We start from the raw sequence: 17,087 nt of genomic DNA on the forward strand, positions 1-17,087 counted from the left end.
AAAATTAGCCACAATAAAAGTCTGAAAAAAAAGTGTGAAAAAAGTGTGGAAAAAAATTCATCAATTTTCCCTTACTTGCTAGTCATAATATTAAATATAACTTTTGTCATTCCTAACTCACTAGGGGAAGTCCCATACTATGTAGGGAGGATATAAAGATTTAAATTATCCTAAAATTATATTTAAATAAATAATTCAAGAAGCAGTCTTTAAATATTATTTGTATATATAATCTTTTAAAAGGTTATTTACTTTAAAAAAATATATACACATTGTTTAAAGGTTTCCTGAAAAACTAGGGCTGCTAGAAAGTTTTTTCTTCCGAGGTTTCTCAGAATTTGCTCCTTCCCGAAAATTGATGGTTTTATAGAAATGACCATCATTTGAGAAAACATATTTACCTTTGTAAGAAAACAAACTCACACTCCTCTTCTTCAACTACCTTTGACCATGAGATAAACTGAGTAAATTTAGAGCACAGATGCAACCAGACCAGAGTCAGTCAGGAAGCGAAAACTGCCTGGCCTAAAAACCATGTCCTTCCTGGAAGCCAAAAGGACCAAAGAGAACATGTGAATAGAATTTAAACCTTTCTTAAGAAACAAAGATTCTCAAGGTCCAGTTAACCACCAAGGCCAAGACTGTTACACTCAATTGCAAAGTAACCATGATACTGAAATCTTTCCAACATTGTAACGAGCCAGACATCTTTTAAAAAGTCTGTAATTGGCCAGGATTACAAAATACTTACCAATGTTGGGAAGAATATATGCAAAGAAAGAACTAACGGATGCTACAATTAAGAAAACAGATTTGTCCTATTTCTTAGTTGCCTATGTGTTTAAGCAACTTCTGAGTTATGTAACTTTTAAGAGTTTGAAGTCAGCAGTGACTATCAATGTAGCAAATATCCCCTAGACTTTTCATTATAAGGATACATATGTTCATGTTCATTGTATATATTGGATCAATTAAAGGAACAAAGATCTGATTAGTGACAAACAGTGCTGTTTAATTATTGCTAAAATTACAATGACAGCAACTGCTTTCCTTTTGAGGACTTTTGTATTAATCTTATAGCTCTAAGATTTTGCCATTAGGCATCAAGGCCTGCAGCTGTGTTGAGGTCAGCCGCCTTCAGATAGCCAAGCTGCAAAGGCTTAGAAGGTACAGTGCTCTACAAGATACCAACTTATCTACAAGATAAGTTTGGAGGGGGAAGCTCTGTCTTAAAACCACACTCAGGTTTGATAATTCAATAGAATAATTCACAGAACTCGAGAGCTGTTAATACTCACGGTTATGGTTTGTTACAAGGAAAGGATACGGATTAAAATCAGCCAAGGGAAGAAGCACATAGGATGCAGTCCTGGTAGGTTCCAAAGTCACAGCTTCTCCGTGTCCTTTCCCCCTAGAAGCAAGATGCATTACTTTCTCTGTCCCAGCGTGTGACACTATGCCTAGAGTATTGCCAGCCAGGGACACCTGCATAAGCTTCAGTATTCAAAGATTTTATAGAGGCTCGATTACACGGGCATGACTGATTGATTACCTGGTTGATCTCAGCCGCCAGGTGACCTGACCCCAGGTGACTCAATGCCCCTCGCTCTAAATCAGGTGGTTTCTCCAGCATGGCTAAGACTATCAGGTGTGGTCAGCCCCACCCTCAAACCCATTGTGACTAGCTCTCACTTTAAACAGAGACGCTCCTATGAGGTATGACCAAGATTATCTTCCAGAAGCCGTAGGCAAAGTCCAGACCTCTTAGGGCCAGGTCAAATTCTTTATTACACATTATTACTTCCTCTCCTTTCATCTGCATGGTATTATTATTACTATAGGACGGATGACCCTCATCTACCACCTCGTTACGTGTTCCCAAATGATCTTTGCTCCTCAACCTGTGAAATGTTTCCTTCTTCAATCTGTCTCTGCATCTGAATTTTCCTAAACTCTATGAATCTGTAAGGGATATAACATTTCAATACATTGAAATTATGCTTTAAACCTGATCTAAAAGTTGTGTTATCTACCTTGCTTTTCACTTACTATTTCCATGCAGTGGATTAGAACATCTCTCCTTTTTGCACTCAAGGTCACATTGTTGTCCTTAATAACCTACAGATTCTTGGCCTTGCTGATAAGAAATCATACCTTCATTTCATACAAATCTTTTGGGTAACTGTCTTGAAATTCTTTTTGGCTTTATGTTTTCTAATTCTGTTAGGCAAAATAAGTCTTAGACAAATATCAAACTCAGTAATTCCTTTAACTTGATCACTAGTGACAACTTGGAAGTGGTTAAGAAATAACAGATATACTTAAAAATACTGACTTGACAGCTAAATTGAATGGAATGTTTCTTAGAGCAGTTCTTTATTTTGTCATTTACTCTAATTAATTTCAAGGTCCTTACACTTCATCTCTTTTTTGAGCTGTAGAAGCTCTAATTGGGAATCTAGAGAGAGATGAATACCAGTTAATTTCCATTTCTACTTTTCTGCAAGCTAGGACTTGGAGAAATGAGCCCTAGAAAACAGAAAACTGAATGCTAAACAGAGTTGAATTAACATAAAGTGAGCCCAAAAGAGAGGAATGGAGCAAAATGTTTAGGTTAGAAAATACTTTGAAGGACCTGTTTCGAATCAGAATTGGCATCTGCGAAAAATGCACTGTGTAGACAGCAGTTATGTAAAAATGCACTGCACTATATTCAGGCGACTGTGTTCTCGACCTGGCTTCCCAAATAACCAGAATCATTACAGCCGGCCCTGACTTATGACTCAACTTATGACTTTTCGACTTTACAATGATGTGAAAGCAATAATAATGCATCTTGTAGAAACCACTCTTCAAATTTTGAACATGCATTTTTGTGGTGCTGGGCAGTGGCAGCCACAGCTCCTCTTCAGCCACGTGATCATGGGGGTGAACAACCAGTATACTGACACCCAGTCTGTACCCGTACAATTCTGCTGCTTTTCAATTTCAATATATTGTATTCAATAAATTATATAAGATGGTTCACACGTCATTATAAAATAGGCTTTGTGTTAGATGATTTTGCCCAACTGCAGGCTGATGTTAAGTGTTCTGAGCATGTTTCACGTAGAATAGGCTAAGTGATGGTGTTTGGTAGATGGGGTGCATTTGAATCCATTTTCAAGTCGGGGCGCCTGGGTGGCTGGGCTGGTTAAGGGTCTGACTCTTGGTTTTGGCTCAGATCACGATCTCGCGGTTTGTGAGACTGAGCCCGGCGTTCGGCTCTGCGCTGCCAACATGGAGCCTGCTTAAGACTCTCCCTGATCCTTTTCTGCTCGTGCTCTCTCTCTCTCTCTCAAAATAAATATTTTTTAAAAATTAAAAAAAAAGCATTTTTAACCTCTAATATTTTCATGTTAAAATGGATTTATTGGGACATAACCCCATTGTAAGTTGAGAAAGATCTGTATCCAATAGCAACCAACAGGTGCTTATTTGCAGGGAAAGAAATATAGCAGGTGACCAAAAAACAATGTGTGCATATATAGGAATATTAAAGTTACGGTAGAAATAAAATAAAGACACTTCAGAAGCCAGAAGGAATCACTGAAGTTTTTTTTTTTTTAATGTTTTATTTATTTTTGAGATAGAGACAGCGTGAGCAGGGGAGGGTCAGGGAGAGAGGGAGACACAGAATCTGAAACAGGCTCCAGGCTCTGAGCTATTCCTCAGCACAGAGCCCGATGCGGGGCTTGAACCCACGAACCATGAGATCATGACCTGAGCTGAAGTCGGACGCTTAACTGACTGAGCCACCCAGGTGCCCCTGAAGTTTTTTTTAATGTTTATTTTTTATAGAGAGAGAAAGAGAGAGAGAGAGAGAGTGCAAGCAGGGGAGGAGCACAGAAAGAGGGAGACAAAGAATCCAAAGCAGGCTCCAGGCTCTGCACTGTTAGCATAGAGCCCAACACAGGGCTCGAACCCACAAACCTGAGCCGAAGTCAGACACTCAACCCACTGAGCCATCCAGGCGCCCCCTGATTTTTAAATTAGTTCTACTGCCACACTGTACAAATAAGAAATCTTTTGAATAATCATTGCCATTATGCATTAGTATGAAAGGAATTATTTTTAAATCTGATATAAAACAGTGGTTCCTTTTAACATTTTCAAATTTATGTCAAGTTAGATAATGATTACAGACATATCATAAAATTTACAAATCAAGCAGGTTTTTCTACACAAATCATATCAATCTTAATAGCGTCTTCACTGATTCTTTGTACTGAGAAAGGGTATTTTCATTGTCACCCTCATTCTTAAGACTAACAACAGACTTCTTGTAATCTTCAACTTCTTTTGTACCAAGGAGCTCTTCTTTGTTTACTTCCAGATTCTTCTCAGCAGCTTTAATTTGGAGAAGTGTTTCCAGGATATTTTTTTCAGAGGGGCTATTTTTCCATATATACTCTTCCATGTCTGCCTCAGTCTTCCCTTTCTCCCATTCTTCAGTTTTCTGAAAGGAAAAAATGAGTTCTGAAAACTGAGAAATACTACCCGAAAACGAAGTTTTGTCTTGTTCTTAGGGAAAGAGAATCTGCAAAACACGCAGAGCTCCTGTCAACGCTTGGCATGTAAACTCTATTTACCTCCCTCACGGCACTGCTATCCACAACACCGACAGCGTCAAGGCTGCACACTCTATTGTGTGAATACTCCTCACCGCTCACTAACTCTGCCCTCACAGCTTACACTTTACCTGCCTTACAAATTTCACAAAGATACAGAAAACTCATTTTTTGCAACTTTTTAATCTCTAAACTCTCACATGTCAACATTTCACATTTTTGAGGTTGAAAATAGTGAGGAGTTGAGAAGCGACTGTATTTATCTTTGTAACATGCCTGTGGGGATGACAAGGAAGACCAATTGTTAAAATAAAATAAAAAATATAAAATACATGTGTAATACATGATTTTTAGTCATAATGACTTCATATATTCTGGAATTTTGTTACCATCTCTATCTTCTGTTCCTATAACGGAAACAATTTTTGTTACTGGTTCTTTTTTCTTATAAAAGTTATTACCAGGAACAGTTAGGTTTTATAGTAATATTCAGATTTATGATTTAGATGAAGATGTAACATTCTGTGAAAAATCCAGGAACGCAGCTAATAAATTATATGCCCTGGTTCAAAGAAGTGCTGAATGCCAGCCACGTTCTTCCCAAATTAACACAGAACATATTCTGAGCTATATGCTATTATAGAATCATCCAATATCCTTAGAACTTCTGAAGGTGGTAAACCCCCTAAATTATAATATTTTTTAAGTATTAAAAGAAGACAGATTTGTAAGGTGGTCAGAAATATTTTATCTCTGAAAACTCCTCTTGAAGGAGCCCCCAGTTTGAGCAGAGCTCCAAGTCTCCCCAGAATTGAGTACCAAGGAGGCCGTTTCCACTGACACCTGCCTCCCGTCCCAAACCTCACTGTAAAGCGTTCAGGGAAAGAGAAGAGCCCTGGAAATTTGTCCCTCAAAGGTTGGTAAGGAGGAACCCCGCCAACTGCAAACAGGCCACTGGCGATGCCATAGACTCAGCTAACCCCATTCAGGTCACTGAAGGCCAGGAAGAGTCTCCTCCGTCACAGAGAAACACAAGAAAAAGAAATCCTCCTTTAGTCCTTCAAAAAGGAGGGCCCTTTCCTTTAAGAGAGACCAATCAGATGTAGAGTGTTTCTCCTCACCCTCAAATCCCTTAGCCAAAGTAGGGTATCTGTACTGGCAGCTCCCTATACTGTTCGCCACGCCCCCCGCCTCCCATTCTGAATTTATGGCTGAGGGCAATGTGTCAGTTGATGTTCTGGAAATATCTGGTTGAGAACCAACTCTTTACCCCTTTTGTATCTGGTAGTGTAGCTATCGGCTTGGCTGAGGGGGAGGGATAATTGAAACAACTTCTTGTGGCCTGTGTGTACAAGCCTGTTGCAAGTAACTTATAACAGCCAATCTCTGAATTTTACCTTCAAATGAAAATTGACAAAATTATCCTACCCCACCTGATATTTACTGTAACATTTGGGGAAGAAATAGATGTCAGCCCCTTAAAAAAAAAAAAAAACAAATGCCACAAATTAAATGTGTCATTGGTCCTATCTACTCTTAGAAGTGCTCTAAATGCTAAGACAATGTTATAGTTTCTTCGTAATTCTAGCTTACAAATGAAGTATATTTAAGATGCCAACAAATACATTATATATAAGCATTAAGTGGAATAGTCAGTCTACCTCATTCTTTTTTTATTTTTTATTTATTTTTTAATTTTTTAATGTTTTATTTCTTTTTGAGAGAGACATAGAGACAGCATGAGCAGGGGAGGGTCAGAGAGAGAGGGAGACACAGAATCCGAAGCAGGCTCCAGGCTCTGAGCTAGCGTGTCAGCACAGAGCCCAACGCAGGGCTCGAACCCATGAACCGTGAGATTATGACCTGAGCTGAAGTCAGACGCTTAACCGACTGAGCCACCCAGGCACCCCCCCCTCATTCTTTTTTTAATTCCCAATTTACTTCATTCTTGACTATGAGAAGACAAGCAATTAGAGATTAACTATTTTAAAAACTGTAAATTTCTCCTAGGTTTATGTGGATTTTCTTAGCTACTTTGATAGATGCTTAAACAGAAGAGGTAACCAATGCAAATCCACTAGTAATTTCCAACATTTCATTTTGCTTCCCCTCACATCTGGTCTACCCAATTCTACACGGCTTTGCCGAGGAGTGTTACAGGTGTACCAGGACGCGGATTCCCTCAGCCATCAGGTGGCCAGGTGAGCCTGGAGAGCAGGAGCACCCCAAGCACCCTCCTTCATATCTCAGGAAAGAATTTTCTAAGTGTGTAAGGACACAAATGAGGTTAGGAAACCCTGCACTAAGGGATAATGTACAGTTACAGGAGGAAATTACTACCACTTTAAACTGATAAGTGAAAGTAACTACATTCTGGGAAAGGTGTAGCTTCCTACTAATCCTGCACAGACATGACAAAGGGTCAGGCTTCAGCTGCAAGCTGCAAGCTCATGTTCTCGACAATTCTAACTTCAGGATCCAAACTCTGCACAGCTGAATATAAATTCCAAGATAATGACAGTAACGATACCAATAAATTTAATACTTATTCTATAGCATGGACCTTAAATACTTACACATACTAATTATTTAATATAATTCTTATTAAAACCTACTAAGTTAGGGGTTAACATCTCTACAGATAAGAAAACTAACTATTATGGATGTTAAACGGGGGGCCACAGCCACTTGGGGATGTTTGAGATTTCAGAATTGTTCACACTTTAGAAAGTATTTAGAAAGCGAATACGGTACACATACCATGTATTTTGTAACACTCCCAGAGGTCTACGGCAGCACTCCCCAAATCAAATACATTACCATTTTTGCAGCAACATGTTTGAATATTCACAACAAATGAAATAAACAAAGGCTATAAATAGATTTTTATCCATTCAGGTCTCCTTTGGCCACTGAATAAGTTATATGTCTGTGATTGGCTCAAGGTCACACAGGGAGGTGGTACTGATACTATATTTAATATAGGTTTTGGTGTTTTACCAAACTCAGTTTAAATCCCAGCTACATCACTTACTACGATGATAGGCTTGCATTTCTATAAGAACTGATTCCAAAGGCAGTTCTGCTGATTAAGAGAGGTAAGGAATATTCACGTACTTAGAGCACCTGGCTCACAGTAAACACTAAATAAATGCTTGCTACTAATAACAGCTTATTAAGAAGAATAAAGAAAAGTGGGATTCAAACCCTTATTAGCCTACATGCAAAATGTTTCTATGTCAAGGGCATCACTACCCCATCAAACAGTAAACTGAAGTTTCCAAGGTAAATATAAACACAGATGCAGTTGTCCAAATGTTCTGCAGTTACCCCCACTCACAAGGTCACTGATTTTGAGGACGTTTAGATAAAACAGTTAAAGAAACAAAAGGTCTTCACTTCTTAATCACTGATAGAAAAGGTAATGTTTTTCATGATGCTTGCTTGCTACTGTCTCTCTGACAAATGAATCAATTAGATTTAAATTCCTCAGTTCACTGCCTGTTCTTAAAAATAACTGAGTTATCTCCAATTTTCCTGCAGTCTCCTTTGGGTATGGGCTTTTTATAGCTAATCAGATGTAGATTAGAAAATATACATACACGCGCACAAAATAGCATTCATGTCAAGAAAAAGACACCTATTTTTTTTTAAGTCCTATATTATATGTAAGAAAAGATCTTTACAACATTTTTAGAATGTCTGTTTTTCAAGCAGGAAAAATAAAAGCTAATCATTATCAATATATTTACCTTATGAGGGAAGAAATCTTTTGTAGTCATTAATGTATAAGTTTTCACAGACGAGGGCCAACCAAATGGAGCTTGTCGGTGAAGAAAACACAACTAACTGGAAGAGATGCTGGTCTATAAACGACATATTAAGAAGCTATTCTAAAACATTTTCTAATCTTTGTCAATGACATAAAAATAATAATGCTGTCCATAATGCTTATCACTTTAGAGTATTTTTCATTTCTAAGAGGCATAAACATAAAATCCTTGGGGGGAACCCCTTCAAATTATTTTTTAATTTTACATTGCAATTTCTACTTTCAAACAGATGTAACAGATCACATTATGCTTCCGGTCTAGCTATAACTAGCTATAACTGTACTAGCCTTGAACAACATGAGTTTCAACTGAGTGGGTCCATAGATTTTTTTTTTTTTTTGATCCAGCACAGGAGTATGAATGTATTTTCTTTTCCTTACAACTTTCTTAACATTTTCTTTTCTCCAGCTGACTTGATTATAAAAATACAGTATATAATACATATAACATACAAAATATGTATAAATCAACTGTTTGTTATCAGTCAGGCTTCTGATTGACAGTAGGCTATTAGTAGTTAAGTTCTGGGTGGGTCAAACATTACACACCCAGATTTTTGACAAATGGGGGGTTGGCACCTCTAAGCCCTGCATTATTCAAGGGTCAACTCTAACTGACCACCCACCCTCCAAAATCTTAAAGATAGGAGAGATGACTGGATGAATGTGAATTCCAGGCTACAAAGATACGAGAAGGATCCTTCTGAAAATCCCCGACCATTTTCTTTCCTGAAGGCATTTTCCAATTCTGTACAAGACTGGCACTAGCTCATGTAGAAGGATTCTAGCTGGGAAATGAAACAAGTGAGGTTTGAGCTGTTACCCAGGGTTCGTATGACACACTAGAACTGAAAAGCCCCAAACATGACTGGTTTTAGTTCTGGGGCTACTTATGGGAAGGAAGGTAAGGAGTCAGAATCAGGCTTCTAAAAAGCAGTGTGGAATCCACCATTAATTTCCTAGTTTTTCGGAGAAAAGTCCAACTAGAAGAAGGAAGTCCTGTTTTAAACACACAACCAATTTCCTTCTCAAAACATCTGCTAGATTTTGCTGTAAGGTTAGAGGTTACCAAGTTAAGCTCAAAATTTCTGTACAGCACAAATGACTCTTCAGCAGATTTTGAGAGATGTGGAAGCTGACTCACCAAGCCTTGAAGGTTATGCCTAGCGAAAACGAACAAATCAGAGAGCTGCACTAGATCTTATAAAATAGCAGCCTAGTCCTGGTTTAGCTGCATCATGACTGGGTTAAAATGATAACCCCTTGACCCTCTCTGCCTAAGAGAAAAAAGGAGGAGGGCGCCTGAGTGGCTCAGTCGGTTAAGCGTCCACTTCGGCTCAGGTCATGATTTCGCGGTTTGGTGGTTTCAAACCCCATGTCCAGCTCTGTGCTGACAGCTCAGAGCCTGGAACCTGCTTCAGATTCTGTGTCTCCTTCTCTCTCTGCCCCTCTCCCACTCACACTCTGTCTCTCTCAAAAATAAATTAAGAAAAAACAGGGAGGAAATTCTGATGGTTGATAGCAGTTGGGAGCTTGTATGAGTCTTTCAAACACAATGTCTAGCAAGTAAGAAAGTTATTAGACATTTGAAACATCTGAAGAAAAATGTAAACAAACAACAGCAGAAGAACTCCAAATGATCAAGATAATGAAATTAGTGGACAGCAACTTTACAGTGACTAATAATTAATGTATTAAAAAGAGGAAAAGATAACCAATATGAATTAGCTAATGAAGAATTTCAACATAGATTTTGTACCCATAAAGGATGAGCAATTAAATGAACATCTGGAATTGGAAAACACAGTATCTAAAATTAATAAATCACTGGATGGGGTTAAAAGCAGTCTAGATTCAGCAGAAGTCAGAATTAGTGAATGCAGAAACAGAGCAACAGAAAACTATATTGCAAATCATATCTGTACTATGGAATTAGAATCATGAGATCCTGAATTTTATATTTTACTAAGTAACTTCCTCTAAGATTCCCAGTGATTCTACTTAACAAGTTCCAACAAATTTAAAACTGGGAGGACAACTCATATATTTTTTTTTTATAGACTGAATGCTTGTATGCTCCTAAATTCTTGTTGAAATGGAACTCCCAGAGTGCTGGTATTGGAGGTAGCATCTTTGGGAGATGTTTCAGTCAGGAGGGTGGAACCTTCATGAGTGGGGTTGATGCCCTTATAAAAGAGACGCCAGAGAAAGCCCTTGCCCCTTCTGCCACATGGGAACACAGCGAGAAGACAGTCGTTAAGCCCTCACTAGACACCAGATCTGCCAATGCCGTGATCTTGGACCTCTCAGCTTTCAGAACTCCAAGAAACAAATTTCTGTTGTTTATAAACAGACTAGTCTGTGGCATTCTGTTATGGTAGCCTAAATGGACTAAAACAATGTTTTATACAAATAAAATTTAAAACTTTTTTTTAAGTTTGCAATAACAGACCTTGGGAAATTTAACCTGGATCAGCGATTCTTAAATAAGTTTATTTATTTAAAAACCTACAGTTTTCACTATCAAAAACTTGTAATTTCTCTCGAACTTCTAACTTAAAAAAGCTATCATGCTAAATTAAAAAAAAGAGAGATGGGCATGGAGGAGGACACTTTGGGGATGAGCACTGAGTGTTATGTGGAAACTAATTTGACAATAAACTATTAAAAAAAAAAAAAAGCTCAAAAAAAAAAAAAAAGCTCAAAAAAAAAAAAAAAGCTCAAAAAAAAAAAAAAAGCTCAAAAAAAAAAAAAAAGCTCAAAAAAAAAAAAAAAGAGAGACAATCAGATAACCATGCACTTCCTGGTGAAAGAACACAATACTAATTATAGAGTAGTATAAAAAAATCAAAATAGAATTTGGTTAAGCCTCTAGATCCAACTATAAACTTGCAAAATTCAAATGATGGGAAAGCCTACAGAAAAAAACCACAACAAACAAACAAAAACCGCCCCCAAGATTTCATCACCAAATAAACGGCAAGAAAAGAGCTCAACAGACAAAGCTCCTTTTTTGGTTTGTGACTACTCCTGGGCACTCTTTCAGAAAACATTTCCTGAGAACCTACTATGTGCCAGATGGCACTAGGCAGACCTGCATGTCTCTAGGCACCCGGCTAAAAACTAATGTTTTCATAGCCAAATATTTAAGAAAAGGGGTACATATGCTTGTTCCTAACAGGCATGTGCTGAAACTCCCCTTCAGGTGAAATAAAAAAAACAGGGCAGGCAAAGCCAAAAAATACCTTATCATTCAAATGCAATACTACTGATACTGGAACAAAATTCAACCTACAAGCTAATCATTTTCTATGAGGCTAAATACACTTTGTTTTTGTGATTTAAAGGAGTCTATTACAGAACATTTCAAACACATACAAAAGTAAAGAGAAAAGCACTATAAAACTCTCATATACCCATCACCCAGTTTCAACAGTCAATGCAGAGCAGTCTAGTTTCACATATGCCTCTATCCACTGCCCCGACCATGACCTCGCTGAATTATTATGGAGGTAATCCCAGACTTTATTTCATCCTTAATATACTGGTATTGTTCTTTTTTTTTTTTTTTTAATAAGGGGGCTATTTAAAAAATCGTAACAACAGTAACTTTGCTGTGGTGTTTTAATTCATGAGCACCTAACCTAGGTTAGTTCATTCATTCATTCAATGCATTCACTCTATCAGTGGGCAATTCCTTCTGTGCAAATTACTGTGCCCAGACAGGTACGTTTCCCTGGTATCATCCTGCCTATCTGGCCGGTTACTGAATAATAGCTGACTGAAGCAGAGTCCCTTCTTTGTAATATGAGTCCAAATACATAATGTAATTTGGTTCAGTTGTATTAGTTTTGCTCACTCTTCCCTTGTTTCTCCCTCTCTCCTGGGGGTGACCAGTCCTATAAATCCTGAAACAGTCAAGGTCATGCTTTCTGACATACAGACTGGAGAAGAAGACATCAGTCTGGGGAGAGAAAAGAATAAGGCAGTTGCCTATAAAGTGACAGAGTCCAAAGAATAAAGGCCCTCACACTGTCCTAGTTTCTGTTCCTGCCCAATCCTGAGATCCTGCAGCCTCTTTGCCCTTCTATCCTCCGCTTAGGCTGGCCTGAGGGAGCTTCTATGACTTACAACAAGGAGGTCTCAAACAGTACAGAGTGCTCAGCAGAGAGGCTTGGGGATAAAAAGAGTTTAGAGTTGTCAGCATATACAAGATACTTTTTATCACCTGGAAGAATGTACAGAAGGAGGAAAAAGGAGGGTAATGACACAACTTGGAAAACAATTAAATTCAACTGATTTAGACTGAAATACAGGGCAGACATTTCTAGAAACATGGTACATTACAGTTAGAAATTTTATACTTAAAAAGGCTCAATATTTTTTGTAAATAAGCAACATCTTTCCAAGATGTTATACCTACAAATGGCAATTGTGAAATAGGGCTTTTACATTTATGTGACTTCAGATGACCTTTTGGGAATAGTCTCCTTTAAAAAAAAAATCATTTTTTCACTTCAAGGTCTTTACACAAAAATTCAATGCTACACTAAAGTCCTCTGAAAATACAGGGTTAATCCTAGAGGGATAGTAACCAAGAACTGAATCCTGGTGCAGTATTAAAGGAAAACAAATCAGGCTGCCTGAATGGCTCAGTGAGCTGAGCATCCAACTCCAGACTTAGGCAAAAGTCACGGTCTTAACGAGCCCCACATCAGGCTCTCCATCTACAGCACTGACCCTGCTTAGGATACTCTCCCNAATAAATAAATAAAAGGGAAAAAGTCATTTATAATTCTACCACCCAAAGAAACTAATCGACACTGGTGATAGTGCATGTCCTAAAACCATTTCTAAAGATACTGCTACGGTTCAAGTTTATTTACAATTTTGCACCCTTGTTTATAATTCGCTGCCCAAGTTTTAGCTTCTAAAATCATACCCAAAACTGAAGTAGGTGGTTGTTTAAGAGTTCCTTTTTTTGAAGCGTAGCTGAAATGCATTAATTTTAAAGTAGAAATAATAGCATAATCAAGGGGCACCTGGGTGACTCAGTCAGTTAAGCGTCTGACTTTGGTTCAGGTCACAATCTCACGGTTCGTGAGTCTGAGCCCCACATTGGGCTCTGTGCTGACAGCTTGGAGCCTGGAGCCTGCTTCAGAGATTCTGTGTCTCCCTCTCTCTCTGTGCCTCCCCTGCTCACACTCTGTCTCAAAAATAAATAAACTGGGAAGGAAGGAAGGGAGGGAGGGAAGGAAGGAGGGAGGGAGGGAGGGAGGAAGGAAGGAAGGAGGGAGAGAGAGAGAGAGAGAGAGAGAAAGAAAGAAAGAAAGAAAGAAAGAAAGAAAGAAAGAAAGAAAGAAAGAAAAGAAAAGAAAGAAAGAAAGAAAGAAAAAGAAAGAGAAAGAAAGAAAGAAAGAAAAGAAAGAAAAGAAAGAAAAGAAAGAAAGAAAAGAAAGAAAAGAAAGAAAGAAAAGAAAGAAAGAAAAAGAGAAAGAAAGAAAAGAAAGAAAAGAAAGAAAGAAAAGAAAGAAAGGAAGAAAGAGAAAGAAAGAAAGAAAAGAAAGAAAGAAAGAAAAGAAAGAAAGAAAAGAAAGAAAGAAAGAAAAGAAAGAAAGAAAGAAAGAAAGAAAGAAAGAAAGAAAGAAAGAAAGAAAGAAAGAAAGAAAGAAAGGCAGTTAGTTCAAATTACTGGGCAGCAGTGAAAACTACCAATAAACTTGAACTGATCACCATTTAGACAAAGAGTCTGATGAACCTGTAGACTTCTATTTTAATTCTTCAGCCACTAAACCGTTATAATTTTAGCATTTACTTTATAAGTGTGCATATAATACATATACATACATGTGGGCTCTCTCTTCTTCCCTGCCTACAGTGAGAGAACCTGTCTGGACTATCACCCTAGAGGAAGCAACCTTTCATTCCACACGATCAGTTCTCTTTTCCACAAGTGGCCCAATTATTCATTCACCCAATAAATATTTACGGCACAACTACTGTGCCAGGCACACAGCGTGCTGTCCTGGAACCGCCCATGTAGTCGGAAGCCTGGAGCTGAGTAGGAGGCAGTCAGATAAAGACTGTCATCCTAGAAGAGAAAATAGCCTCCATGGAGGCCTGGAGGTAGGCAAGAGCTCAGTGCATTCAGGGAACTGAATGAAGGTCAAGGTGAGGAAAGCAGCATGGGACAAGCCTGAATAGTAGAATACTCACTTTAGAATACTTACTATGCATGCCAGCACCTTCCATAGATTACTTCACTTCACTTCCATCACAACTCTATGTGAGGTAGTACTATTACTATCTGTTTTACAGGCTGAAAATTGAAGCCCAGAGCAATTAAATAATTTGCCCAAATCATACTGCTTGTTAGTGGCAGAACAATATGTTCCAAGGAACACAGAGACATGGCAAAAAAAGAATCTAAAGAATAAAAGAGTAACAATTGAACCTATCACCTTTTTCCCCCTTGTAAGCATAAATTCATTAGAAAGAAAAACACTGCATTCATGCAACGGTCAGTATATTCTGAGGTAACAGAAGGCAAAGAAACATCTGTTCCACTAAACACACAAATTTGTCACCTTCTACCATCTTATTTACAACTCCCTTTGCCTAGAATATGAATCATAGTAATATTCCACTTCTCATGATTACAAGTAAGGCATTGTGCTATATGAGGGAAAACAGTTTAACCATTAAAAAAATCCAAGTTATTTGAAAATCACAGAAAATAAGAAGTAAAATATCCATATTGGATTTAAAAAAAAATACTGCCAATTCTTTCAGTTACCACAGCAAAATGTTTAAGTGAGGAATATGTCAAGGAATATTGTTTTTTTAAAAAAATTAATGAATGCTGTTTTGTCAGACATTGTCCTGGGGGTTGGGAATATACAGACAGATGAAATGTGCAGTCCTTGGCCTCAGTGATCTCACAGTCTAACAGGGTGAGCCGGACACGTACACCGACAAGTACTGTAAAAGTAATGAGAGGAATGCTAATGCGAGGAGGGAAAAGGATGCACGGACAACTTCTACGACAGGCTATACCGGAAGTGTATTAAGAGACTCATATGGGGCACCTGGGTGGCTCAGTCAGTTGAGCATCCGACTTCAGCCCAGGTCATGATCTCACGGTTCGTGGGTTCGAGTCCCGTGTTGGGCTCTGTGCTGACAGCTAGCTCGGAGCCTGGAGCCCATTTCGGATTCTGTGTGTCCCTTTCTGACCCTCCCCTGCTCACGCTCTCTCTCTCTCTCTCTCTCTCAGAAATAAATAAAACATTAAAAAAAAGTTTAAAAAAAGAAGAGACTCATATGAATTTGCAAGGTTATCAGTTTGAAAAAGGGATCATAAGCAGAAAGAACAGCATGTGCAAAGTTATAAAAGAACACATGTACACTATGGCTGAGATACAGAGTACACAACCTACATTTCTGAGTAAATAGTAATGAGGTGGCCAACTGCTGTGGACAGACAGGCTACGTAGTTTAGAATTTGTCCTGGGTAACAGGGAACCACTGAAGGATTTTATTAAGGAATACAACACAACTGATCGGCTTTTTAGAGCATTTAGTTGAACAGCAATCTGGAAGACGGATGAGATGGGAAAATCAATAAGCCTATTAGAGTGAAAAGATGATGAAGATTTATATAGGGTGAGAGCAGTCGGGATCAAGAGGAACAAAATGTTTTTTGTTTTTTTTTTTAATGGATGTAATATGAAGTCTCACCTGAAGGCAAAGAGATCTGAGAAGTGTCCCCTTCATTGTACCATCATCCCAACCAAGAATCTAGAACAGCTGCCTACTGCCTACCACATCAAGTCAGAAAGGTCTGCATTTGTATCACAGACAAATCCTTCCATTTTCTTGCCCTTCTCATTCAAATTCCAATCCCCACCCTCAGCCCTGATACTAGATACATGTACAAAAACTGTCTTAAAAGAGATATGCCAGCCCTCTAATTAGTTTCTTTATTAAAAAGACTCAAAGATTGGGGAAATTATTCACCATCAGAACTTACATCAGAATCACTTGTGGAGTCTGTAAAATGGAAGAAACCCTCCTGAGTCTCACCACTAGAGATTTTAATTCCATAGAGTTCATACATCTCTAGTTTAAACAAGCTTTCCAGATGAGTCTCATACAACCTCCAGTTGAGAACAGGTTATGGAGATACATTTTCAAGGATCAATTGTTGAGTCTGAGAAGACAGTAAACTAGCAGCTAAAGTTCAAGGTTTGATTTCATCTCTTATTTCACCGTATTTTTAATGAAAGTCAAAGTTGAACTACACTAAATAATATGATACCATGGGAAGAATATGAAACTTTGGAAATGTAGTTCAAATCTGAGTCCTTCAGCTAATAAATTCTGTAACCTCAAGCAAAGTACATAGCTCTCCCCTAAATCTTAATTTTTCAATTTATATAATGAAGAGGCTGTCATAGATAAATCTGGTTCCTGATCTTCAAAGTTAGTACTAATTTAAAATGGGTGGACACACTAAACACTTTTGTTTAAGAAGCTCCTCTCCCACCGCTCACCCTCGTTTTGGTTTTCTTTTTATTTTCATCCAAGGTGATCATGTGGAACAGCACGGAGGTAAAACAAAAAAAAAAAAAAAAAAAAAAAAAAAA

The 17,087-nt window shown here is 38.1% G+C and overlaps 2 protein-coding genes across 4 annotated transcripts in view; one reads left to right on the forward strand and one right to left on the reverse strand.

The window, feature by feature from the left end:
• MRPS35 (mitochondrial ribosomal protein S35) overlaps nucleotides 1-17,087 on the reverse strand; it is a 65,390-nt gene that overhangs the window by 14,399 nt on the left and 33,904 nt on the right. For all 3 annotated transcript variants that reach the window (XM_077774560.1, XM_077774561.1, XM_077774562.1), the window contains 2 exons: nucleotides 1,553-4,498; nucleotides 1,299-1,411 (listed from right to left, as the gene is read on the reverse strand). In XM_077774560.1, coding sequence (XP_077630686.1) covers nucleotides 4,229-4,498 — 270 coding nt within the window. In that variant the 3' untranslated portion in view covers nucleotides 1,299-1,411; nucleotides 1,553-4,228. The remainder of the gene's footprint in view (nucleotides 1-1,298; nucleotides 1,412-1,552; nucleotides 4,499-17,087) is intronic.
• The window catches only part of MANSC4 (MANSC domain containing 4), a 31,321-nt gene that overhangs the window by 10,417 nt on the left and 3,817 nt on the right, over nucleotides 1-17,087 (forward strand). The gene's annotated exons all lie outside the window — the stretch shown is intronic.

Source organism: Crocuta crocuta, unplaced genomic scaffold, assembly GCF_008692635.1.
Source record: "Crocuta crocuta isolate KB4526 unplaced genomic scaffold, BGI_CrCroc_1.0 scaffold176, whole genome shotgun sequence".
Classification (NCBI taxonomy): Eukaryota; Metazoa; Chordata; class Mammalia; order Carnivora; family Hyaenidae; genus Crocuta; species Crocuta crocuta.